The sequence below is a fragment of the Semicossyphus pulcher genome, unplaced genomic scaffold (genome assembly GCF_022749685.1).
Source record: "Semicossyphus pulcher isolate SPU_LCO1_2020_fin unplaced genomic scaffold, fSemPul1.0.p SCAF_19, whole genome shotgun sequence".
NCBI classification, from domain to species: Eukaryota; Metazoa; Chordata; class Actinopteri; order Labriformes; family Labridae; genus Semicossyphus; species Semicossyphus pulcher.
This window is the reverse complement of record NW_027211692.1, coordinates 12,803,609-12,831,201: the sequence shown is the minus strand read 5'-3', so window position 1 is coordinate 12,831,201 and position 27,593 is coordinate 12,803,609. Positions and strand designations below refer to the sequence as shown.

At 43.5% G+C, this 27,593-nt stretch overlaps 1 protein-coding gene across 1 annotated transcript; it reads left to right on the top strand.

The window, feature by feature from the left end:
* Positions 1 to 331: 331 nt before the first annotated feature.
* col26a1 (collagen, type XXVI, alpha 1) lies at positions 332 to 25,615 on the top strand. Its single transcript, XM_069668565.1, has 14 exons — positions 332 to 754; positions 942 to 1,064; positions 1,969 to 2,072; positions 15,736 to 15,797; positions 15,891 to 16,017; positions 16,869 to 16,970; positions 17,080 to 17,208; positions 20,142 to 20,243; positions 20,743 to 20,795; positions 20,884 to 20,946; positions 21,373 to 21,408; positions 21,490 to 21,534; positions 21,614 to 21,698; positions 23,067 to 25,615. The coding sequence occupies exons 1-14, from the start codon at positions 579 to 581 to the stop codon at positions 23,195 to 23,197; spliced, it is 1,338 nt and encodes a 445-aa protein (XP_069524666.1). The 5' UTR covers positions 332 to 578; the 3' UTR covers positions 23,198 to 25,615.
* The last annotated feature ends 1,978 nt before the right edge of the window (positions 25,616 to 27,593 follow it).

Sequence of the window (27,593 nt, the reverse complement as noted above, 5' to 3'; positions counted from 1 at the left end):
TTATATTGACTAATTTCACCGATTTTATCTCTTTTTATTGCCCATTTGCGTAAGCTTGAGTGACAGGTTTAGTCCCTTAATTGCTGATATCAGTTTGAGTGTTTTGAGAATAGAGAGAATAGACATGAGACAGAGACACAATAGTGTTCAGTAACTGAGTTCACTATAAGCCGTCTCGTTCACATCATAGGACCTGTATGAAAACTGACGGCTCGTGGTTTTGCGATCGAGACCAGCTGCGCTTTTACGCACTCTGTCTCCAGCCCTCACACTCCGCGCGCTTTTTACGCACACTGGATATTTGACTCCCCAGTCCTCGGCACGATGTCAAACGTCAGGAACACGCATTATTCTATAGGAAGAGGCTGTGTGTCATTCATGTTGGGCTTTTGAGAGGGACAGTTTGTTTCTCGTCGGGGGAGATGCAATGACAAACTTATTAAGGGTTTCAGTGGGGTTTGCTTAGACTTTCTTTACCCATTCCTGTAGATCTGTCAAAGACGGATTTATAACTTCAGGATTTACTTGAAAATCTTCGGTATCTGCGGATTACTCTGTCAGGGATCAATCAAAAGACGATGATGGCTTTATCGTTCCTTTACGCGCTGTGCATGTGGATGAGTTTAGTCTGTCCTTCGCTGGAGACAGGGTTTGTTTATCGCTTTCCAGGCATCACTGTGCAGCGGCAGAGAATCAAATCGGAGCAGAGCGGCAGCAATGGACCACCAGGTACCGGGTCCAGCACACAACTCAGGTGAGCTCATGTGTGAATGATGCCTTTTACCTGAAGATGTAAAAGTTTGATTTTGATTCTGTGTCCTGAGGAGAAACAAATAATTATGTGAGTGCTGCAGCTCTTTTTCATAACTGTATTGATTATGTGGGGTTTATCTCGTCTAGTATTAATTATACGTCTGAAATCTCCATCCATTGTATTTTAGGAACTGGTGTCAGTACACTGTTTCCAGAACAGTGTCCTGTCAGGTGCAGAACGGGACAGAAACCTCAGTGCAGAGAGTGTTTCAGGGATGCCGATGGCCCGGACCCTGCTCCAAAGTCATCAGGTACCCCCAAATATCCTCACAGCTACCTCCCTTACAGCCAAACCCTCATTTCCTGTCAGCGCTGCTGTTGAGATTACACTGTTTTGCCTTTGAGAATGAATCAAGACGAGGAGGCATCCTGCATGGCGACAGGGGCATTTGCGGTTTCTGTTGTGCCATATTTACAGTCTACAAGTCTTGCTTTCATAAAGTAACAGGATGTATCATCAACATGATGAACTTAATTGAACTTAAAGCTACTGTGAGGAACTTCGATCTTGGCGACCCCTGCGGACAGAGCAGTATGTCTTCTCTCTTTGCTGATCCTGTCCAGTCTTAACGGTCAAATGTGTCACTCACCGTGAATTTTTGCAGTGGGTAAACAAAGTCCTTTAATCACCTCGTCTGACACTGACCCGGTGGCAGCGGTCACAGGCATTTAAAACGACTATATAGAAATAATAAGTCTTCTCGCTGATGGTCTGCTTTGCTTTTGTAGCTCATATGGAGGCACTAATATTAATTTCAGTCTATTTCCAACCAGTAACCAATAAAAAAAACTCCTTACAGGACCTTTAAACTCTTTTAAAGGTCCCATTTAAAGGTATAAGTTCATTAGAGGTATATATTCCCTTTTCAGATCTGCACTGGGACATTTTCTGCTTGTCATTTTCTCCCCCTCTCTCTTCGTTTTTTGTCCTCACATGAAGTGTCCAAGAAAGCCCTGCAAACAAACAAACAAACAAAATCAAAAACTTTTACTTTGCATATTTTGAAATACAAATCTCCTTCAAAGGTCAAACTCTCAGCACAGAACACCCAAAGTATCCAAAGATCACCTGTATGTGATTATCATGTCTGTGCATTTGCATGTGTGTGTTTCTACATGTACATGTCCCTGACTCCAGTCACTGTGCTGTTTCAGCTACAGGACCCTGATCAGGCCGTCCTTCAAGGTTGCCTACAAGCAGGTCACTGCGCTGGAGTGGAGATGCTGCCCTGGGTTTGTGGGAGAGGAGTGTCGGGAAGGTGAGTTTCCAATCTGTGCTCCTTTTCCTTCTTTCACACGATGTTACTCTTTCAGGGGAGGGGAGAACGCGACGGAGACCTGAAATAAAGGCCATGTGTTCATGTGTGCCTCTTTAGCAGCTCTTACCCACATCAGTCACTCTTTTTATGCGTGGTGGTGTGAAGTCGTGTAGCTTTCTCATGGTGCTTCTGTGCAGGGGCTGGCCTTTTGATATCACTATAAAGTTGTGTTGAATTAAGATTGAAGCCTGTTTTGGATTACGTTGTGACTTGTGGCTTTTCCTTTTATATCCGCGCGTTCAAACCTCTCTGTTCCTGGAACGAGGTACGCGCGCTTGACACACACATACTGTATTATACTCACAGACAGCACAGAGGCAGTTTTGCCTGTCGCTCCGAATATCATCATGGCTTTAACAGTCAGAAGAATGAATAAAAAAGGCTCAGATGGACGTCCAGCCGAGCAGCTTGTAAAGTGGGATGTCATCTCGGCCGCACTGCTTCTGGATACCACAGACCGCAGACTGCGAGCCCAGTACAGACCGACATTTTCACCCAGGGGCGAGCCACCACAGTCAGCCTAAAGAAAGAGAAAGTGAGGGCGGATTGAGGTCTAATGTCAGGCTGCCTTAACAGCTCTTTATATATATATATGCGTACATCTCTATATAAGTGTCCATTGCGCCAAACCACACTGACAAACATGTTTTCACATATTGTATTTTGAACCTATAGATGCATGTAAACTGGGTCTTGTGGCTGCAGAGGTATTTTAACAGCTTCTAAACCAGCAACTTGGTGGATTCTTCGGGTTGGACAACGCAGCAATTTGCCTGTATTTGAAAAGCACTGGCATGCCGCGTCCAAATTTGTCCAACATTAACAGTTACCTCAATGAGCAAGTTTTGTTATTGCTCATAATTACTGCACCTTGTTCCATTTTGCAGAATTATTCATTGTTGCACTTGGAAGGGGCGAGATTTACCACGAGTTAAGAAAGCACACATTAATACTAATGGAATAAACACAGACATTATTACAAAGCATTTCGGAGACCATTATTTTCCCTGGCTGTGGATAATATTCCACACAGAGATTAACACATCCGCTGAGTCTGTAACGCCAGAGATTATGGTTCACTTGAGAGCAAAGTGGTTGCAGGAGTGTGAAGGAGTAATGCGGCTGTTTGTTTAACGTGAGCTGAAATGCAAGTTCGAATGGCTGCAGAGAGAGAGACGAATGGAGGAAAATTGCCTCCATATGGAAGGAGACAGAAGTGAGGAGACCTTAAAGACAGAGGCTGACGTCACTGCGCAGTCTGCTTCGCGGCGAGGAGAGGAGAGGAGGGAGAGCTGGCAGGAGGTCAGTGTGTCGGAGAAAGAGAGGACGCAGAGGGGAGAGAGAGTTAGGACGAGTGCACAGAAAACAACAAGGTGTTAGATTTGGCAGCGATGGAAGAGGCTTTGTAGAGGAGAGAAGTGTAATGAGGAGTGTTCCCGTCCCACAGGGCTCGTCCAGCTGCCCAGACGGCAGCGGAGCAGAGAGCCGGTTCTGTGGGAAAGTGGCCCCACAGAGATTAACGAGCATGACACTCCTTCGGAGGGTCTTTGTAACAAACGTGACCGCACTCAGATCAGGCTCGGAAACAAAGGCGGGCTCTCCTCGAGTGGATTAACGCCTGTGCAACAAAGGCAGGGAAGTCAGATGCAGTATTAAGATGTGTTTTCCTTATGTTCACGTCCCCTTAAATCACTGACCTTATCCAGACTGACTCGCAAAGTTTGTCACTAGAGCGTTCGGGGAGAATTCTTCATTAAATCTGAGATTGAAACGCACCCAAGCGAGCTAGAGTTGGTACGTGTCCATTTTGGCAATAAAAACTGTTGGGAAATCTTGATTTAAATAAGTGAAGTGTTCGTCTTGGGAAGTTAATGTACCTAAAATAACTTCCACTGATTTACAGACATCTCTTTCACAATGTGAGTAGAGGGGTGGGCTCGAGGCCTGATCCAGAAAGTCTCACTGAGAGACAAAGAGGAGATTTGCTTCCAGAACCTTGTCAGAGGTTTTATATGAACTTTTAATGTGGGAAAATCATGTTTAACAAAATACAAACCAAAGCAGAGTAAATAAACACTCTGCAAAATGGGTCTGGAGGGAAACATTAAGAAATAATGGATGTTCCTCAAAGTCTTACTTCAAGAAAAGTTATACAACAAACTTTTTCATTGGTTCTCTGAAGAAATCTTCATGTTTTTGGTCAAAAGAACTTACAGGTCAGACGTTTTCAGTGTATTTTGCCCTCATGGCTTTGATTTTTGGCTAGCTGTAAAATGTTGAATACAGATGTTACTGTTTGGTTTCAGTTGACTTTTATCTGATGGCTGTTGATGACAGGGAAAAAAGGCACGTTATGTTTAAGAACTAAAAAAATGCTTTTCACTGAGTGCATCATTATAAATACTTACTTTCATATCTCTACTTAAAAGAATGGGTTTGACAGTTCGGTTAAAAATATGTTGTTAGCTTTGTTGGCGAGAGCTCAGCAAGAAGATTGATCCCGTTCTCTTCTGTCTGTCCGTTCAAAATGCAGGAGATGGTTAGCTTAGCCCAGTTTAGCTTAGCTTAGTTCAGCAGAAAAATGTCATGGAAGGCGATGCTCCTGGAAGAAGATACAAGAACATATTACGGGTTAATTAGGAGGTAGATTTAAAGCGCTAATCTCAAAGTCCTCTGTTTTGTTCTCTTTATGGCGATTAAAGGTAATTATGGATGCTTACGTCCCAGATAACCAGACGTCCACGGTTGGCTCCCTTTGTTACGGTTGTAACTCTTGATTTTCCTCGCTGACGGTCGCTTTCCTTTTCAGACTGTTTGCCTTCATCTGAGCATCAAATTTGTTTCTTTTTCCTTGGATTTTCTCTTATTTTTGAAGTTGTATCTGTAGTCATCGATCTTTTCTTTGTTCATTCAGCCATAGTAGATTACTGTTTACTCGTAGCGCTTGCAGAGACCGGAAAAGCAGCCGCTTAGCTCCGCCTACCCTCTCTGGCAGACCAACCACTGCTGAGTGATGGAAAACGCATCACTAACTGGGCGCCACTTGTGATTTTTTTCAGCGAAAGTCACCACAGACATCCAGTTTGTAATGCTGCAAATGCAAAGGCTTTCATCAGTGTGCCATAGACTCTAGTTGTTGTTGAGTTAGCTTCATATTTAGCGTACAGACAGAGAGTGGTATCAATCTTCTCATCTAACTCTGAGCATTTAAAAAAAGTTGAACTATTCTTTAGGAGCGGACAGTTTTCTGTCTTACAGAGTGTGCGTGTGTGTGTGTGTGTCTGTGTGTGTGTGTTTATGTCACTCAGCCAGCGCTGTGTGCAGCTCTGCCGGCTTTAAGCCAGCTGTTTTATCAGAGCCAGAGAGGACAGCCTTAACCAATGAAGATGACATCACCTCTGGTCTTAGTATGATGGAGTCCTGGCTCCACTTCAGAGGCCCCCGAGGCCCTTGGAGATGTAGATAAAGATACATAAAGAAAGGGAGAGTTGAAGCTAAGCCTTTGTGAGATGCTTGTTTCTCTCTACATGCTCGTGGTGTTTTCATGCTTTGAACCCTGCATCATTTTCAGACCTCCTTGTTGTCATATTAACATCATTTTTTCTAAAAAGGCCTTTATAATGAAGGTAAGACACAAAATGACCTTGATGTGCTGTGGTTTTATAGGTGTTTGGGCTGTTACGGGGAACACAGTACACAATATAAAGGTCTAATCTGCATGTTGTGTCAAGCTTTATCAGGAAGTAGCGCCTGTGGGATTTTTGACTCCGCCTTTATAATCAGAGCAAACAGAGGCTTCACAGTTCTGTCTTTTTTTTAAGCAAATTTTTTTGTCTCTTTATGTCTTTCTTGATAAAGAGGACAGTGGATAGTGTTAGAAACAAGGGAAAAGAGAGAATGGAGGATGACATGCGGCAAAGGGCCGAGGGTGTGAGTTGAACCCGGGGCCCTCGCATCAATGACCGTGGCCTCTGTACACGGGCCGCTGATTTAACCGCTGTGCAAAACCAGCTCCAGAATTTCACGTGTTTTGTTTTCTCGCACGATACATCCAAAGAATAATTGCTCAAATGACCCCAAACAATTCTTAGATGCAGCCCTGATAATGTTTCGACTTTAAGAACTTAAATCTGGACAAATCTGAACAAGTCACGCTGTTGGAGCTCGTCAAAGCACATTTTCACAGTTGGTTTCTGGCCTTTTAAACATCCTATTTTTGTTCTACACGTGAGTGTGGGCTTTTTACCCCTTGTCATAACCTCATATCATGGATTTCCTGTCGGAGCCAGCCGCACAGCCTGAATGTTTCTGTGTTTGCTAATGGAAAGTGGGTGTTTTCTGAATACATGTCTTTGACACCCTGACCCGTCAATACATTTGACAGTCTGGTTTGTGCTGGCCGCGTACAGTGCATCTCAAGATTTACATTTTGCTTTCAGCAGAGTCGTGCTAACACATGACGCCATGGAACATATTGGAACACATTTTTGGAAAAATGTGTTCGTAATTTCCCTGCCATTGCCCCCCTCCTCCTCCTCCTCCTCCTCCTCCTCCTCCTCCTCCCCTTCCCTCGATCTGTCACAGCAGCATACCAGCACCTATCTGCACCGATGATCATATTAGCAGAAGGGATTATGGGTAACGTGTGTGTTCGAGGGAGCCTCATCCAAAAATAATAAGTGCCAGGACCTCCGCTGATGACAGCAGCAACCTTTGATCGCATGCACAAGACGTCTGACGGGGTTTCAAGCTGCATGTGCCAGAACACGTCTTTTTTTAAGTGAAGTGATGAATTTAATTAAAGAAGTGAAAAGTTGGCTGACAGCTTAGGATGTCAAAAGTGCTAATTTGTTAATGCTGCAGCTATGAAGCGGCTAAAGTCACTGTTTCCCCTCTGCAGCTGGATGAGGAGGAAGTGTGTTAAAACCCATTGTTGGAGGGATTATCTTGAACACCAGCTATAATATATCATTTGAAGATACCTTTCCTCCATTTTTTCCCTTTTATCATCTCTTCCCCTCGCAGGCATTTGCTGTTTTGCCCTCTCTTTGCCCTTGATATTTCTGGCCACTGCCAGGCTCTTTATCTTCCATATTCCTCGCCTCTTTATCTCACTTCCTGTGTCCTTTAGATCTGCCGCCATCCTCTCCTCGGAGTAAAGTGATAAAACAGAACCATATCCCACATGTGCACCCTCCACAGTGCGAGGATATGACTGATGTCTCTGTTACGTCCCTGGCTGTGCTCAAATATAGGTCAGAAGGTGACCTTTGACCTGCAGGGAGCGATGGGATAGCTCAGCTGTTCCTGGTCCTGGTCTGATCTGCCTGATGGATGAGGATCTATCAGTTCGTGCTCCTGTGGTTTTTCATTTCTTTCAGCAGCTTATCATCGAGGTCTTCCTGCCTCCATTAGTCCCTCTGTCTTTCCGTCTGCAGGTCCATACATCTGTTTATGTTGAGTTAAGCAGGTAGAGTTCCTGGAAAGGTTCCTGGTGAGGTCTCTGAGGTTGATCGAAGCCACATGTGTCCATGAAGGGTTTGTGTAATCTATAGGTTTGTGCTGCCAGGAGCTCTATCTGTTAATATACAAGTGTGCATATGTCTGTCAGTCTGCTGCCTTCAGGGGCTTCTGGAAATTGCCCTCTTATGGTTGGAAGTCGTATGACGTATTATCTGTTTTCATTTTGTTTGCTAAGGAACAAATTACCTTATCAACACTTGTGCTAAGTTGTGCACAAAATGAAACAAGAAAAAACATCGGGCTTCCTTATGTTCCTATGGGAGATAGACATTTTAAATGCGGTGTCAGTTCAACCGCTGCAGACACAAATTAAGGGCGTACATTTGAATGCATCATTAATAGGAGATGAGTTTGTGTGAACATATTAACCCACAGGAACATACGCTGAAGGTTGGACCTAAGGTTAAAATATTGATAAGCAAGAAAATAATAAACATTCTCCTTAATTTGTCGTATCAACAGGATATTGAGCTTGAGAGCAAAGGTCCCTGGGAATATAGATGTGCCCTTTCAAGACGCTAGAGAACTCTCATAACATTACGACAGGTCGAGTGGAGAGCGAAGGCTGGCCTGTGTGGTCCGATCCAACAGAAGAGCTTCTGTAGCTCAAATTGCTGAAAAAGTTGATGCTGTTTCTGATAGAAAGGTGTCAGAACACACAGTGCATCAGGGTTTGTTGTGTATGTGGCTGCGTAGACGCAGGCCGGTCAGGGTGCCCATGCTGACCCCCGTTCACTGCAGAAAGCACCTACAATGGGCACGCGAGCATCAGAACGGGACCATGTAAAAATTTTATCCCCTAATGGCAGTGGCCTCTTTCAGCAGGATAACGCGCCCTGCCACACTGCAACGGTGGTTCAGGAACGGTTTGACTTGGCCTCCAAATTCCCCAGATCTCAATCCAATTGAGCATCTGTGGGATGTGCTGGACAAACATGGAGGCCCCACTTACAACTTACAGGACTTAAAGGATCTGCTGCTAACGTCTTGGTGCCAGATACCTCAGCACACCTTCAGAGGTCTAGTGGAGTCCATGCCTCAACGGGTCAGGGCTGTCATGGCTGATCGGTGAATGTTGCTTGGTAAGCACCAAACCAAAAAGGGCCACCTGCTGGTGTCAACCATACTGAAATAAGGGCAACATTTTTTTAGGTTCAAATGCTTGATACCCCCCCCCCCCAACGAACATCATCTTCAACATTACCTCAGAGCATGACGATGACCTGATGTCTCTGCACCTGCAAGGTCTGTCAATCTCTTACTGTGACTGGTATGATGCTAACCTTTTAGCACCGGAGCAGTCCGTGCTATCTTGGCTGAAGGTCTGGATAGTGATGGAAGTGGATGCCATCTGGTAACATGAGTTTACGACAAAACAAGACTAGGTCAAAACCTCGTATGTGGCTGACCGCATCAGGTCAATGTGCGCTTTGAGGACTGTCCTCATGATGCCGATGACAACGTGTTTGAAAGCAGGTGTGCGCTGTGGACGTAGGTGAGGACAGCGGAGGAGCCTACTCCCTGAACAAAGTATCCAGAGCCGTAAAGACAGTCTCAGAGAGTCTTGTCACTAAAGGTCCAATATGCTCCATGATCCGCCATTGTGATGTCGCAACTCTCTTGGCCTCTGAAAGTACCATCACTCCCTCAGTCAGTTACTCAGTCAGTCACATACAGACCCATGTGTAGGGCTGACCCCGGCGCTCAGCCAAAAAATGTTCTCCCAGATTTGAAGAAATGTAGTAAAGTAGCATCATTCTGTGTGGAGGAATGTCAGATTAATAATGATGCTTTTGAAGTCCATTATTTAGTCTTTGACCGCATCTTGTTCTTGCATGAAATACGGGCACCTTGCATCAATTTTATTGGGAAATTCTACAAAATTCCAAGAATTTCCTTCATGCAAAATGTTCCCAAAGCTTCAGTTAAATGGAACAGTGTGTGGTCTGTCAGATGGCATCATGGTGAAAAATGCTAAATGGTCCCACTGTGGACGCCTAGACATCGTGGCTTTCAAAAAAAAGCTCCATTCACCATCCTCGAGCAGCCACCGCAGTTGGAGTGGGTGTGTGATTTAGTGAGTTTGTGACAGTAGGAGTGTGTCTGTCTGTCTGTCCGTCTGTGTGTGTGTGTGTGTGTGTGTGTGTGTGTGTGTGTGTGTGTTCTGTGCCAGCTGTTCTTCACGCCAGCAATAGCTGACCACTTGCTGGCTGGGGCCGAAACACAGAAGGCTCCTGGGACACAGCCAGCCCTTGGACTCCGACTGTGGTCTGCACACACACACACAGCATTCAGACTGGGCACACACTTGTCTGTGTATCTTGGGAATGTGACAGCGACTCTGAGGCCGGTCCAAAAAGATGTTTCAATACATCATCCTTCCGTCCTGCTCACTCGCACAGACAGAGAAAGTGTTTAGCGGCGATGAAAACGAGCGTCCACAGCTGTGCGCGTCATGGTTTGTGTTGCGGTTAAGCTCGTCTGTCTGTCTGTGTTTGTGTGTGCAAAGGAGCTGCAAGAAAGCGAGAGATTTCTTTGATCTGTATCCAGGTCTAATGTAGGAAATGTCTCCACAGTCTGACTTACACTCCTGCCAAAATATCCTGTGCCGTCTTGTACTGTCGATCGCACAACACTGGAAGGTTTGATTCATTTAATCGGCCTGTGTTTTTTTTTAGTTTGCTGAGATGAAATATGGTCTTTGTTTTGGTTCCCCTGGTGTTTAAATGAAGATTTATCTTCCAAGAGTTTCTAATCTTGTTTACTCTCCGCTCTTCGCCTGGAGGGAGTTTGATCCAAGGAGCCCGTCTGCTCTCGTCTCTCAGTTTTCATCCATTTAACAATAGAGATTATCACATGAGGCAAATGACAGATTGCTTCTGAATCATGTTATTTATGGACATGCTTTCTTTTTACATGCTGCATTACCCAGCAATCTAATATTCCTATCAATAATGTGTTATTTAATCAAAGTATGCTGTGGTCTGTGAATCATTTTCAGTAGTTTAATATCATGCATAATAACATATTGCTGCTTTTAAAGCTGCTAGACTTGGCCTTGTTTTCTAGTGAATTTCCAGAGACGAGCTGCAGCATCTGAATATTTCAAAAACTCCTTCCTTCAGGTCTCAGAAAAAGTTCCCCCTTCCTCCTGTTTATTTGGCTTCCCACTAAAGACAACACAATTCTGAATCTTTCCCATGAGCTGAGCACAAGCCAAGAAAAATAAGCCGGTCTTATGTTGCCATGGTGTAATTATGGATCCAAACAGACTCTATAGCTGCGGTCCCGCTCTAAACATCAGCTCAAGCCCAGCGGAAGTTTGGTTTTCTAACCCAACATAATTAAATTCCAACTGCAGGAACAGAAATCCCGCCCGCCACCTTCAGAAAAAAAGAGATGTTTTTGCTCTGGTTCGTATTTATGGTAGAGCGGCTCAGATCTGGTGTTTTCCTGTGGTGTGTGTTTGTAACGTTATAAGATTTGGGTGGTTTCTTTCTGGTCCATTAGACAACAGATGAAGATTGGACAAATCATCTCATTAGCAGTGAAGAGTGGGCCTGCAGAGTGTTTGAGAAGCAGAAAGCCATCATGGACGTCACAGCTTTGCTTATCACATGTCATAAATTACTGAACTCTCCAGTCACTATCAATATATAATTAAATACGCTCTTGTACTTGTTTAAAGTTACAGTACAACCAAGCTAGCTTCTTCCTTTAGTACGGCTACAGCGCTTTGAGCTAAATGCTTAACTCCACACGCTAACATCGTCAAAGCAAACATGCTAACATTAAGTACATGAAGAGTCCTCTGTCTTAGGGTTAGCCTCTGCTGAAATAGCTTCTGTAATTTTGTCAATGTCAAACTTATTTCCTCAACATTTAGGAAGCTACTCTGCTGTCCAATATGTCTGCAGTCTTCAGCTCCAGTTCCTCTCAGTTATTACAGCCATGTCTGAAGTAGCTGGGAACCCTTGACTTGTTTTCGGCTTTGTCGAGACGTGATGCGATGCTCTAAAGCTTATGAGAAAGGAAGTGCCAACAATATTACACATTTTCTACAATACTGTGTTTTCTTGTATTTTGATGCATAGAGTAAATCAATAGACTGTATAAATTATGGAAGTAGCCACCATGACGTCACCCATGTGTAAATGAAGCCATCGGGATTTTACTGCTGCCATGTTGGTTTTCCGGAGCCAGAAGTGACCATATTTGGATGAGAGGGTGGTGCCGCAGAGGAGTGAGAGCCAAAGCTAAACAGTCTGTGTCAGTGGCTAATCCATTAGCTTGTGAATGAGCTAGTTGAGCTAGCTCCAACAACACAAACAAGAAAGTTAAGTTCCGTGACTGTGGGTCTGTGTTGACGTCTAGCAGACAGCTGGCAGTATCCACCTGTCAATCAAGTGACCATGGCCCTAAAATTTAAGGCTAAATATAATTAAAACGGGTGTGTTATAAAAGATTCACCCCCCCTACAGTTATCTTGATAGCGATTTATAACTAAACCGTTTTTTGTTCCAGGCTGTAAACATGTCTATTTGTGCTGTAAAAATTTTCCCATCTGCCGTAATGTTATTTCTTGGTTTCTGGAGGCAGCCTCAAGTGGCCACTCCAGGAACTGCAGTTTTTTGCACTTTCGCATTGGCTTCATTTTCCAATGCCCAAGGTTGCCGCTTGAGTTAACTATAAGTAAAACTGTAATTTTTAGTAACTTGCATCAGTACAAATGTCAATGTGATTGTGAGGGCAAGTTTCACCATTAAGCGTAGCATGTTTGCTAATTCACATATGGCTGAGCACAGCTGAGGTAATGCTTTTGGTTTTGCAAGTCAGGGTAAAGTGATCAAGGACCTTTTGACCTGAGATGTTAAGGTTTCACAGAGATGATTTCAATCTATTTTAAGATAAGGCAATATTATGTTTTCCAAACTTCATGACAGATACTTTACTTGATGGGTGAAAACTTGAGGAAGAGTCAAGTCAGTAGGGTACATCTGCAGGTAATATGGATAGCTATCTGCTCCCAATTTCTTGGCAATCCATCTGATATTTGTCAAGTAATTTTACCAAAACCGAAACCCTGAACGCCGAAGGAAAAGTCATGGCGTTACTAAAATCATCTGAATGAATCCTCTGGAAACTATGAACATCTGTTGTATATTGGTTAAGATATTTCCGTCTAGACCAGAGTCTTCTGTCCGTCTTGCAGACTGACATTGCCTTTCCCAGAGCGACGCCGCAAGTGAGGCTAAACAGTAAATGTCACGACATCATGGAAGAATAACAGTTGGAATGCATCGCAGATTGATGTCCTGTATATTAGAGAGAGAGAGTGTCAGAGGGTGGAGACTTCCTGTGGGCCGATGATGAATAACTGTGGGTGGAGATGAAGGCATATCAGCTCATCAGTCCTCTCACATTATGGAGCCCATGATTGCCCGCAGTCTTTCCTTTGTGCAGTGTGATGTCCTTTGTGTATTTACTGGAGAAACCTCCGTGCAGACAGTCACAACAAACGGCTCATGTGGGGTCATTTTGGTGAACATCTCTGTATTTGGGTTTCTGAATTCAGAGGAATGTGTTTTGTGTCGAGCTGTTGATTGTTGTTTCCGTTTGTGGCTGCGCTCCAAGGCGAGATTCAAGATGTCAGAGCATCGAGCGACCACACCCATGAGACTGATACACCACTGAACTGGATGTACACGATTGTAGACACCCGGACACGGTTCAGACGTTCACCCTGAGCTATTTGAAGTGGAAACCTCAGCGGTTGACATTTGTACCCTGCGTCCCGCGGTCAGAGACGATGATTCAGGCAAGAAACCAGAGCTGTTTGGGTCATTTTTGTTTGTGCGGTAGTTATTTATGAGCACCAGTTGTTCCTTGTTCTAGGTATCCCCTCTATGACCACAATGTGGGTGAGTCCCATCTGTGGGACTGACAGCTGACATTCCGGATGTCTTATGAGCCAAAGACCAGAGGAAACGCACATTTAGAACAAATGCTGGGTTTTCTTCCGTGAAATTTTGTTTTGGATTTGGAGTTACAGCTCATGTAAAGGGTTCAAAATTGCAGCTCAGTGAGGAATGTAAAGGTATCTGTGGTTTTAGTGGTATAGCTAGAATGGCATAATTTGTGGGAGGGATGACCAAAGTGTTCAAAACAGACTGATGAGGACAGAGAAGGTTACCAGCAAACGGGATTTTTCAAGAAACCTAAAAAAATACTTTTTTAGTGTCTTTCAGCTCATTGTTTTGTTTTAAATTAACAAATTAAACACTTTGTTCACTATGCCGGTGAACATAGTGGAGCATTTAGCAGCTAAAGAGTCCGCTTTTTGCTGCATGAGTTGGTGGGGACCAAAACAAAGCTAAAAAAGAGTTCGCATTGGAAGTTGATTTATTATGGTGCTAATTTGATGTAAGTTCATATTTGACTTATGTACTTCTAGTCTTCAGACCACACAAGGTGCTTTTACACTACATGTCACATTCATCCTTTCACACTGATGTAGAGCCATGCAAGGGCAATCAGCTAAGCATTCATACCAATGACTGTATAAAGATGGACGATGCCTCTCCACCTCCTCATTGTACAAAAGCATATCCAAAATACCCTCGCAATGGGCGTCGCCATCTTGCGATTTTGGAGCCTGAGTCTGCACAGTAGCCAAAACACACGGCAAAGATCCCTCATATCTGCACATTCAACAGCAGAGCAACTTCTTGTGTTGGTCTGATCCAATGACTGTATATATAGATGGACGACCCTCTCCATCTGCTCTCAAAATTGAAGCCAAAATACCCTTGAGGTGAGCACTGCCATCTTGTGATGGTGACGTCATTTGATGCCAGAGCTGTGCAGGAGAGATCAGTGGGTGGAGCCACCGTAGCCACTTCTGCTAACCAAAACACACACTTGACTTGCAGGAAAAAAACCAGTAATGATCCCTCATATTTAACAGCAGAACAGCTTCTTGTGTTGGTCTGAAGCAGACGTTCGCAAAACTTCAATGACTATAGTGATTGTTTTAGTTACGTTTCCTCTCGCCGTTCCTCCTCCTGCAGGAGCCGTATTTGTCAACAGAGCTGTCAATCATCCTTTTTAAAGCATCAAATAACTAATTAAAAATAAACTTGTCAGAAAAATGAACACTTGAACGTAAATCAACATGATAAGAACTAACTATAATGAAAGAAACCACGTTTAAAAAAAAGAATGCGTGTATTTTGATTTTATAGTTTGACTCATGTCCCATCTGTTAACATGGAGGAGGCGGGCTTTATGACCTGCAGCCAGTCAGCAGGGGGTGCTGCAAATGTTTTGTCTTCCCTTGTAGGGAGCTGTCATGTCGTCCATCTTTTTTTACAGTCTATACAGTCTCTCTCCGGAAGTAGCCATGCCCAAGGATTTGGTATGTAGATTGGAGGAGCTGGGAAATTAACCGCCAACCTTCCGTTTGGAGGGTGATTCTCTCTACGTCTAAGCCAGAGCTATGGCTTGTGTGTATTATAATGTTGGTCCATGTTTGCTGGATGTCAACTGTTTGCAGATGCTAACTACCCCCCCCAAGAAATCAACAACAGCAGGTTTAAAAAGACATCCCACAAGTAAAGCTGTATTTTATAAAGGTCAAGTAAGGGTTAACAGTTCATGGTTTTAGTTTTGGTATCTTCAGGAGGATGTGAGTGTGAGTACACAGGTCATCTCTGTGAGTCGGCAGACGGACAGTAAAACATGTAGACTCAGGGGACGAGCAGGTGTGTGTGTGTGTGTGTCGAGCCTGTGTTTGTGTGTGTCAGCAAGCGAGAGAATTTAACAAGAGGTCTAATAATATTTATTCTGCGAGTGAGCGACATGATTTAAGGAGGAATCCCTCATAAATTCTTGGGTCTGGTTTGATGGACGTTGATCTTGTGTATGTTGGCTTGACCTGCGCAGTGTGAGAGAGAAAGATACGTCTGATGGAGCCAGGACGAAAAAAGAAACAGGGATGAAAAGAAAGACAGATGGGGAAGGAGCAGCATGTCTGCCTGCAAACTAAACTCTCATCCTTGTCTGTGTTTTTGTCTTACAGAGTGTTTGAACTGTACCAGTTTCACCGACATGAACAGCAGAATAAATGCCATTGAATCAAAGGTAAAGAAGCCTTTTTTTATCCTTTGAGTGTAAGCGTTTGTACACATATTACCAGAGTGTAGATGTGTCTAAAATCTGCTGCTCTTGTTCCAGATCAAGCAGTTTGAAGGGGGACGTTCTTCCCTGACCACAGTCATCAGTTTACCAGCGGGATCATCGGACAATGAGGTGGACGCACCCAAACCCACTCCTATTGGACCGTCGTCGTACCTGCCGCCAGGTGACAACACAGCACACACAAAAAATGCTTCCTGAAATATATAGAGGAGGTGTTTTCTGATATCTATCTTTGAAAAGGCAAGGCGCGATGTTGAAGTGTTGAAGTTGATATCTTAATGTGTGTTTTTGAAAAGAAACAATAGAAAGTGGCAGCGTGAGTTCCCATAGTTCAGAGTTCAGAAAAGTTTTTTAAATCAAACTTCTAATAAAGTTTGTTGGAAAAACAAGCATATTTCAAGTTTTACCCCTAAATCACATCTTAAGGGCCTGTGTCCACTAATGGCTGGCAGCGTCTATACAAACCCAGTTCAGGATTTTCAGCGCAAAAATGCTCTCAGGGTTAGTTTTTATTTTTATTTTATCTTTTCGCTCTCAGTTGAAAAAAGTTAAACTTTTGGAACACCTCCACGCTCGTCTGTGTCCCTTCTCCCTCAACGACCAATCAAAATGAAGAAGGGGCAGGACTTTAAACATCAACTTTGTTGCTAAGCTAATCCTTTCGTTTTTTTGAGGGTACAATTTCCAGGTGTAAAGCTGCTGCTAATGCCAGGACACGATTCCTTTCCATTGTTTTTTGTTAAATTTACTTTAACACCAATGTAAAGTTGAGAAACTTGTGTGGGACTGATTTAACCCCCTTTTATCCCTAAAAGAGGAAAAAACTGAAACAGCAGAGGTTGAGATAACTTTTAGTCGTAGTCTCTCACCCTTTACGCCGTTTCTCCAGAAATTTAAAACCCATCACCTCCGATTTTTAAAGGCTGAGTCCCTTTTGTATCATTTTGAAGAGAGTTAGCCCTTAAACTAAACATCTGACTCTGATTGTTTCTGGGTTGTTGTTTTTTTTACTAGCAGTAGGTAGGGGTCCTCCAGGACCCATCGGACCACCAGGGCTTCCAGGTTCTGCTGGACCTCCTGGTCCGTCTGGAAGAGCTGGCCTCCCTGGACCCACAGGTTAAACATTTAGGATGAGATCTTCCAGCCTTCAGATGTTTTGAGGACAATTTCCTGTTTAACACAACTTATGGGTTTGCTTTATTTTGTAATGTTCCTTTGTGCTCAGGACCAAAGGGTGGCAGAGGTCTACCAGGAGAAGGAGGTCTCCCCGGCCCTCCTGGTCCACCTGGTCCTCCAGGGCCGGGCTCCTTCCCCAACCGAGCGCGGGGTGACGTTTTTCATGTGGACAATCAAGGTGAGCCGACTACTCAACCTTTAAATTCACTCATTTACAGCGACTTCAGACTAAATTGTCCCAGATGGCCTCAAATGAGAACATAATGGACGGCGATCACACACACGTGGTTGAATTCTGACCCAAGAACGATTTGTAAAACCATCGAAGCGTTGAGTTTCGGGATGGTCTGAATTGATGCCAAAACCACTCGTCCATTTATTCACAGTTTAACCAACAATGAGTCATGTCCTTCACCAGTTTTAACGCAGTATATTTATCCTGTTGTTCTTTTTGGCCTGGCCAGATGGGCTTCTATGTTTGGAGAATGGTTTAAAAGGGGCACAGGTGGAAGAGCAGAGACCAAAGCAAACTGTTGCCAAGTGTTTAAGAGAGCAGCATGCGTCTGTAGCTTTCAGCAGAGGACTTAAAGTCATAACGGAGAGAGTATTGTTTCTGTGCAGCGTTTAAAGGTCTGGCTTTGATTTCGTCTGATTGTTTCCGTGTGTTAAGCTGCTGCTGGGCCACTGTTTACTGTAACCTCATTAAGCACCAGCAACAACAGAGAAGCCAAACTCAACATTAAGGAGTTAGCTCAGGTGGTTTTTAAAACAACAAAAGATATTTGTCATTCATCTTCCTTTTTGTCCTCTCCTCACAAAGATCTGTACAATATAAAGTGTTAAAACACATATAAAAGCATCTGTTTTTCATGGTTTGAGATGTTAAAACCTTCAGATCTTTTGCAACATGCATTGAAGAACGTGCAGAAGTTACATCCCTGGCATTAAACACCCAGCTTTCACCACAGGGAGGCAGCAGAAGTCCACGCTATAATCATTACCTCATGAGGACTGCTGGCTCCGATTAGGCTTTTTGGCTGCGTCTGCCTTTCTGAGCCCGGGACCGTGTCTGCGGGTCTGGAACTATGTAGATTTGGGTCTGTGGGACCATGTAAGCTGAGGGGGGGCCAACTGGCTGTAAATCAGGCCTAATTTGTTAGCTGTCAGCACAACAGTCTGCGTTTGGGGGGAACAGGCCTAGGCCTGGAGCCAAAATCTGGGCCGGCTATGAACGAGGGAGGAGATAGTCTGCCACTCATGTGGAGTTTCTCGGGGAGGCAGCCAGGCTCGAGGAGACTGTAACATTAGGAAATTAGTTCCAGAGGGAAATCTGCTCCTTCTAGAGCCGTTCGGTGGACTGCAGCCATGGTGTAACAGTGCTGTCTCAACGCTGATTCTGAACATATGTTAAAGTGGAGAGGAAGTGTGGCGCGGTTGCAAACAAATTTAAACTTACAAGCATGCTTTAAAACATCCTACATGCTGAGAACAAGCAACCACTTCCACTTCCTGAGTGTTTTCTGTGAGGAGGGATCATGTCCAAACATTTACTGCTCCATTAATGGGACCTGTGTTAGATCGAGCAGCTGTTCCTGTCGATCGCACTGGATCTAATCCTACTGTTGAGTGCTGATGAAAATCTGCAGCCTGACTAGTGACCGTTGATGTCTTAACTCTTCTGTTAGGGTAAAAAAAAGCATCACAACCCCTGAGTGTGGGAGGTTTGAGACTCCAATTGTATAGGTATATGGGTGGACACAACAAACAACTATCTGAGAGACATGCACAGGGTGCTGGTTTAGTTCAGTTGGTAAAGCAGGCCCCACATACAGAGGCTACAGTCCTTGTTGCACTAATCGCAGGTTTGACCCCCGGCCTGTGATTATTTGGTGCATGTCATTTCCCACTCTCTCCTCCCCACGTTTCCTGTCTCTCTTCAGCTGTCCTGTCCAAAAAAGGCAACAAATCAAAAACAGTTTAAGTGTGCCTTGAACGCATCACGAGTGACCATTTTGATTGGATTTACGGCTAATTTGACTACATCTGTGAGGAAACAATGTCGACTAAGAAAATACACATTTTCATTTAATGTTTGGTGTCTTGCTGCAGCGAACGACTCATTTATCCTTGACTTTTTTATTCTAATGTGTCCTTCTTTTCTTTATGGTGCATCAACATCCGTATTTGGTATTTAGAGTGAACCAAATGTGCATTGATGTACGGGGGAGACAAGTGAAGGCTGGCAGAGAATTAAGTTTTGCTCAAATAAAATAGAGGAAAAAATGAACAGAATATTGATATTAATGGATATTTCATGTTTGAGGTCAAACTGATTATGTTGTAAACAACTTGCCTGTGAGTCACCTCAGCTAATCTGAACAGTGAAAGCTTTTATAAAAATCTCTTTAACTCAAAGTCATTAACGTATATACTGTATATAAAGAGCAAAGTTTATGTCTGAATCTGTTGAAAGGGACATTAGAATAATGTCAACATTGCAGACAGTAAAGGTATTTTAAGTAACTGCACATTAACAGAGTTGTTATGACCATATGTCCATATTAACATATGGTCATAATCACATTTGTAATGACTGAAAGTCTGCTATTAGGCTCATTTTCGGTAACACTTTCTATGCAGACCACATCTATAGTGCGTTATTAGGTCATTCATAGTGAATTATAATGTATTTGTAATCCTTTATGACTGGCCTTATAAACACACATATGTTTTAGAAGTTTCATGAACATGTCTATGGATGCTCTCGACTACTTAAAAAACTACTGGCTGACATTTGGGGCTTGTAATGCATCATGACTACCTATAACTATAAACACTAGTATGCTCTAATTACCCATGCAGTATTGTAAGCAATCATGGTATGTGTTAATTAAAGTGAAGTCATATTGATGCATCTATCATAATGCATGCGTCATCGTAACATCTCATTGCTGATTTACAAATGCATATAATTCACTATAAATGCCCCCATAAAGCACTATAGACGTGGTCTTCATAGAAAGTGCTATCAAATGTTTCTATTATTAAAGTCTCCACTTTATTAAGTTAACAAAACTTTACATTCAAATTTGGATTTTCTTGTCTCTGCAGAGGAGATGGCCGTCAGTCCAGCACTCCCTGTTCCTGAGATTGTCGCCGGACCTCCTGGTCCACCTGGTCCATCTGGTCCTACTGGTCCTGCCGGTCCCTCAGGTATGAATACAGGATGTTTCCTTCCTGAGGTTCATGGGAGAGCATGTCCTCAGCTTGTTTATTAACCCGATATGAGTATTAAGGATGTTATTTTACACTCTGGTAAAGATCCCTTCATTTCAAAGATGGAAACATGTCATGCTATTTTATAAGACCACGAATTACACAATAACATCAATGTTATATTTGACGTAATTGTGCAGTAACAAAGAAGTGAACTGGAACAGAGTGAGCTGAGTTTAATTGGAATATTTTACCACAGATGTTTTGCATATATCACATACAAAATGAATTAGTCATGTCAAACATTGTTAGACAGCTAATTTGATTTGAAACAAGACATTGAGAACACAGGTTCAACTGGTGTTTATTTTGAAAATCTAAAAAAATATGTAATTTTTAGATTAAATTAAACTTTGTTAAATTGGCAGAATTGAATTTTCACATTGCACAATAGTCAGAGCAGAATTTAAACATTTGTGTGAATGCTTTTTTTCAGGCCCTCCAGGACTACAAGGACCTGTAGGGAAACCAGGATCGCCAGGACTAGATGTGCGTTTATCTGTATCTAATAATCAATATAAATACAAGTGTATAACTGGCATCTTTAATGGCTGACCTTCTGTTTGTCTGACATAAGGGCAATGGCGGCCTCCAAGGCAAGCCTGGGGATCTTGGGCCTAGAGGAGATCCAGGGGAAAAGGTGAGGCTGCTTAAAAACCCGCCCTCGTTATTGGATTAGCACGCTGCCTGAACATATTTGATTCTGATGAACTATCAAAATGCTTTCTGTTGGACGGTTTGTAAATGGTCAGAGCTGTCATGCAATCTTAAACACATTAAAGGTGAACAAGCTTTTCTTCAAAGACGCACCCAAAGCCGTGACTAATCCTCCTCTTTCTCCCTCCGCTCTCGTCCGAGGCCGGGCCTCACTAATCAGGGCGGCCACGTCGGGTACTCGCTTTTATCCTTCTCTCTGGTGGGCCTCTGTCTTTAAACCTGATCCCCTTTCTAAACTAGCTTGATTTAAGATTGGAGATCTGGTGAAGAGGCAGATTAACACGGGGGATAAAGAATGTTAGTGCGCGCAGGAGTGCTAAATTATTCCTCTCTGTTCCTTCTCCACCAGGGGTCTCCAGGTGTAGCAGGCGAGCGGGGTCAACCCGTGAGTATGAGGATTGTGTTTTGCATAAAACACACACACACAACACAGAGATGACAAGATTATTTTAATCTCGTTACACAGGGAGCGCCCGGGCCAAAAGGAGAGCCAGGAGAAGGCTTAAATGAGGTGAGATGCATCATTATTTTGCTCCTCTTGAGGTCATTTTAAAAATTGCCCCCAAAAAACCCCTGACGGTGTTTTTCAGGGCGAGGCCGTGCAGCAGCTCAGGGAGGCCCTGAAGATCCTGGCTGAGAGGGTCCTGATCCTGGAGCACATGATCGGCATTCATGGTGAGGAGCAAAAATTCAAAGCTTCACAATGATTAAGAGAAACAGTTTCACAATATGAGGGAAAACGCTTATTTAAGGGTTGGAAGAGAAGATTGATAGCACTCTGAAACTTGTCTACCAGCAGCTACAGTTAGCTTAGCTTAGCACAAATACTGAAAACAGGCGGAAACAGCTTGGCTCTGACAAAAGAAAACTAAATCTAAAGCTTACTGAACAAGCCGAACAATTATACCCCCTTCTTTAGTGCTCCTTCAGAAGCTCCGTCCCCCCAAAATATATGGATGCACATTTTCAAGGGAACAACTTAAACTACTGATAACAACCTATATGTTACACCATGTCCTAACAGTTTGAGGCGTGAGCAAGCACCAGCGACGAAATCAGCTCAATTCCATTGTTTCCTATTGGAGCGTTCTAACTGGCTGCGAGCAATCCAGCACCACGCGTCACACAGTTTTGGCCCTGACACCCTGTTTCTATTCTCATTCCTGTCGCTAGACATGGGCGAGGAACAGTAAATTCATGAAGTTCAGATGACGAGTTACATGATACCTCCTCATTTCACTACAAAAACCTAAATAAAGTTGCAGCTGGCTGGGGCGTCTGCTGCTCGAGCATATTGGTACCACGGTGTAGCTCCATTCGTTGTGAGCGAGGACGTGGAAGAGGAAGTGTAGCTGGCAGATGTTTGAGTGTAGTGCAGGAACGCTAACTTGTGTCACAAGGCTCACTCTGCGCTACTTTTAAGTCTTTTACAAAGCCAGGGCTGTGTACAAACACCATATTTATTTTTCACTTACATAACGGGTCTAATTTGACAAATAGTACATGATAGAATCGAACAACCTACTTTAAAATACAGTATATGGCTATAAACAGCAGCCAGCCTGACTCTGACGAAAGGTACCACAGTCCTCTTACCAGCACCTCCACAGCTTGCTCAACATTTTAAATCCGACTACCGGTATATACTTTAAAAAATCTGTACCAAAATCAAAGCATACAAACGCTAACTCACTGTTTTACGGGGGGTTCTGTGCAGGCCTGTTTCTTGCCTCTGAGCCGCTGCCAGTCAACCATTTGGTTACTACTACGCACCAAGAATAGTTCAGCTCACAAATGTCACTTCTACTCTTTTTTCCAGATTGATCACACAAGAAAACAAAATGTCAGGTTAGCTAACATGCTAGCTGTCCCCCTCCATGTCCTCCAGTCTGCTAGCTGTAGCTTCTTATTTCACGAACAGACCTGACAGTGATACCGTTCTTACTCTCTTCCTGAAAGAAAAGAAGCATATTTCCACCATTTCTTTTAAGCAGTATTTGAAGAAGAGTTGTTTTGGATGATTGTTTCTCTGTTTTTCTTCAGACAACTCTGAAGGATCTGGATTTGGCAGCATTTCGGACCCCCTGTCATTCTCTGCTATAAAGATCAAGCGCCTTCAGCCCCCTCCTCTAACTGCTGCAATCCGGGAGAGACAAAGACGAGCTTCCCTTTGAGAGTGTAGTCTTATTTTGTATGTATGTGTGAAACTGTGATGGATGTGGGAGATTTTTTTTTCCATGACTGGACGTACAATATTTGTTGATATCATGTGTCTTATACTTTTATTATTACAATTTATTTGCCTTTTATTGCGTTTTTTTTAATCATGTGTGAGTACAGCTGTAAAAACACAGCTCTTTGCAGACATGAGATGTTGAGCATTTCATCCACATGAGGAGACTTTCTGACCCTGTCGATCCGACATAACTTTAGCGGCAGCACTTGTACAATGTTGCACGATGATATATAGCCTCATAAAGAGTCATGAAGCTTTTGGTATCTTTCTTTCTTCCTGCAGATAAAACATAGTAAACACACATCAGTTTCCCTGGCTGATGTTGTGAAGCTCCTCAGGCTGAATTCTGTACCGGACCCAAAATATTGTATTTAGTGTCAAACAGATTTTTGGAAAGACCTCAGGGTTCATCTCGTGTTAGCCTGTCAAACATATTTCTTCCTTTTTCTTCTCTATGTCTCTGTCGGGTTGCTCCGCCTTGTTAAAACTGAGGTAAGACAAGACAAGCTGCCAAGAATATCTGCTTAAAATAAAGTTAGGTGAAATGAAAAGCACATGGAGAGCGCACATCTGGAACGCAAAGAAAGAGATGTTGAAGCTGTTGAGTTTTGGCCTGGAAACCGCAAACCCTGCTCATCTTCAGAGCACCTCCAAGAGACTGGCTGTCGAAGCTCCAAACCTGACATGATTACATGGACTTCTTCTCAAACAGCCTCTGAGATTTGTTTCCAAACTGATATGATTATTGTATAATTAGTCTCAGAGGGACCGAGCCTGTTGGTCCCTGAGTTTAAAGCTTTGACCACTTCTGGTACAACTTATGTTTTCCTTTTTACACGGTTCATTTGTTAAAGGAATAGTTCAGCATTTTTGGGATGGTAGCTAGCTAAGAGTTAGACAGAAGATCAATACTTCTCACATGTCTGTATGCTAAACGTGAAAGTGGTGTCAGCAGCTTAGCTTAGCTATAAGAGGGAAAACGGGCTGAACTAGCCAGGCTGGCTTTGTCCAGTAAGCTAATGCAACCTCTGTGTGAAAACAATGCTGCGCTCATGTCGGAAAACTGATCATGTCAGATTCTTACTTGATTGTAACCTGATTTGGGAAAATTCTGACAGTAACAGTATCTCCCACCTGGTGGATTCCTAGTTCAAATCCTGGTTCGGACAAAGTGGGCAAAGACATGCTCGTTAGCTTCATTGGTGACTCTAAAATTGCCTGTATGTGTGAATGTGAGCGTCTCTATGTGTCAGCCCTGTGATTGACTGGCGACCAGTGCATGGTGTATCAACGCCTCTTGCCTAATGACGGCTGGGATTGGCTCCAGCCCCCCGCAACCCTGAACATAATAAGCTGTATAGATAATGGATGGATGGTGAAAAGAAGTACAGCACTGCCAACTAGCTGATAAAAAAAATACCTGAAGGCTCCACTGTTGGCAGTTAGATCTAAATAAAATCCAGCATTGACACTAGTAAACCAGGAGGAGGTTAAACACAGTGTGCGAATCTAGTTTTACTTTAACTGCTAGAAATTCCAACAAACGAATTGAGCACTTTTTTTGAATAATGGATCAGACACCTGTGTGAATGTGGAGGAGGATCAACCACACACACTTCTTTGATTTGGTTGAACCTGCAACGTCGCAGGTCAAAGTTCACCAGAAGCAAAGATGTAAAAGTAAGCAAAGTTTTATTCCACCCTCTTTGCTCGCTTAGAATCAAAGAGAACTGGAGGTGAACACACACCAATGTTGATTTCATGCTTGTGCAACCCTGCGTTACTGTATGTGTGATGACTCCCTGGTCAGAATGACTAAAGGTTTTCCTGATTTACCAACATTGCTTCAAGGCAGAAATCACAAAGTCACTGCAACCCGCCAAACGAGTCCGTAAAAACCCAACATTTCATTTTTATCTGTCTGTTTTTGTACTGATTAAACAGGCAAGATATCAGAGGTGCTGGTAGGAGACATTCTTACTAGCTTTAGCCGATCCCACCTCTTAAGCTAAGCTAACCGGCTGCTGGCAGACCTTTTTATCGCACAGACATGAGAGTGGCATTGATTTCTTCAACTAACTTTCAGCAGGAAAGCAAATAAGCGTCTTTCTGAAAATGTCGAACTTGCCCTACAATCATAAGTCGCACAAAAAGAGATGAACTTGCTGTATCTGTTGTTCAGTCTTTGTTAAGTTATCGCGCATTTGCTGTTTTGTTGTGTCTGGTGCATGTTCTATTATCTTTTATACTAAACATTGTTCAGGTGCTTTGTTGTGTAATTTACGAGTCATTATTCTCAGACGTCCTGTATCTGTGCTGATAAGTGAAGACAGATTAAAGTCACAACAACAAAGGGCCTCATTTTGTAGAGTCACCACTTTATTGCATATAATTACATTAGCACACACTGTACGCCGCAACTTCACAGCCTGGCGAGACTTTTTACAGCTCCTCCTCTTCCCTCTCCTTTCATCCTTCTGTTTCGTCTCCTCGCTCTTTGTCCTCTCTCCGGGTGATCACATAACGCAAGCTCTTGTTGTCAAGGTTCCCGGCGACATCCAGAGGGGAGTCTGCAAACATCCGACTCACCTGTAGGCAAACAGGTAAAGGCTTTATTATTGCAACTTGTCTTTGCAGCTTTTATGATAAGGAGAGGCACTGTCAGGTTTGCGGAGAGGGGATCACAGGTGCTATTACATCTACAGATAAATACAGATCTGCTCTTTGCCATTCAATTAGCTCATCAGAACCGGGAGATAAGTGCGCTGATGTATCATTGTCATATATCCCACTCTGGCCTCTTTGTGCACCCTTTCATCTGCGCTTTGCCTGCCTGTTTCTGTCGTTCTCTTTATGTCCCCCCCTCCTCCTCCTCCTCCTCTGCCTCTTCCTCTCCTCTTGTTTTTCCTGTCTACTGAACAGAGACATGTTGATATGAGGCCCCGCTTGCACGGCCACAAGGGAACAAGTCTCTGGTGCTTTTGATCAGCTGCAAGATCAGACATGTCCACCGCTTCCCCCGTGTACACTCCAGTGACTGATCATGCAGCATAATGGGCAGGCACAGACAACCAAAAGATGCACACCCACACATGTTCTCCCTTGTAGATCATATAGGCATGGACACACAAACACGTACAAAGTCGAGGGTGAATGTGTTGTCTCTGCTCACAGTGGGGTGGCTTGTTTGCAGGACACAAGGGAAAGGGAGAGAGAAGGAGATGGTGTGTGTGATTTCCACCCTTTCTTGCCCTTTTTTTTTTTTGCCTCTGACAGTAAGATGGATGATTGCAATCACAGGAGCCATCAGTGAGACAGAGTGGAGGTCTATGGGGCAGCGAGACACAGCCATGGGAAACCAGCCGTCAGATTACTACAGCGCGCTGCCATGAGAACGCTGTGCTGTTTATTTGTCTGGGGGTTTTGTTGTTTAAAATGCATTTTGCTCTCTTTTCCCCCCTTCCTAGGTGCGGCCTTTTTTCATGTAAAAAGCATGAAATCTTCCTCGTAAAACAGGAAAATGTAGCCCTGGTTTAGGTTTCACAACATAGTAAGCCTACTGTAAGTCAATATGTCTCCTCAAACCAGTACAAATGTGACAGATTTCATAGCGATTACACTGGTCTCTTTGATCCCTGGAGAGAATGAGAGGCAGACTTTTCACTCCCCAGTCAACGGATGTTTTTAAGAGAAACATCTGTTGCTGCACAAATGAGATTACTGTGTCTCTCGCCGGGGGCCGTGTAGGTTATGAATGGCACTGTTACAGCAGAGGGGGGTCTGGCAGAGAGAGGGCTGAGAAGGATCTTTGTAATAAGCTGGAACTGATAGTTAAAGGGTTTAAATCACATTAAATTGCTTCAGATTCTGGGTATTCATCCACGCTCACCTTCAACTTGTGCAACCGCTCCGCCGCCACCACCCGCACCTTTGAATCGCATATCTCATATTGATACCTCCGATATTTCACCTTGTTGCCAAGCAACAACTCACCTCATCCTCTGTAAACTTGTCAGCCTGTGACACGAGGTGATATTTCATCCTGCAGGAGAGGAACAGGAAGGAAGAATTACTGTTTCCTTCTCTTTGGCTTTGAATTTACTGTGATGTGTATTTCACCCCACAAGAAATGGATTATCCGGAACTTTCTTAATGATTAACAAGTCATTGTGATTAGCTATCTGAGTGGTGAATTCCTGTGGGAGGAATCATGAGTCAGAGTCATTTCTGTTGTGTTTGTGCAGAACTGTACACTCACATACAACTCGCTCCCCAAGGACTCTTGTTTCCTCTGGGTCAGAGACCTTGAAGGCACCGTGAGTCGTCTCCTTGAG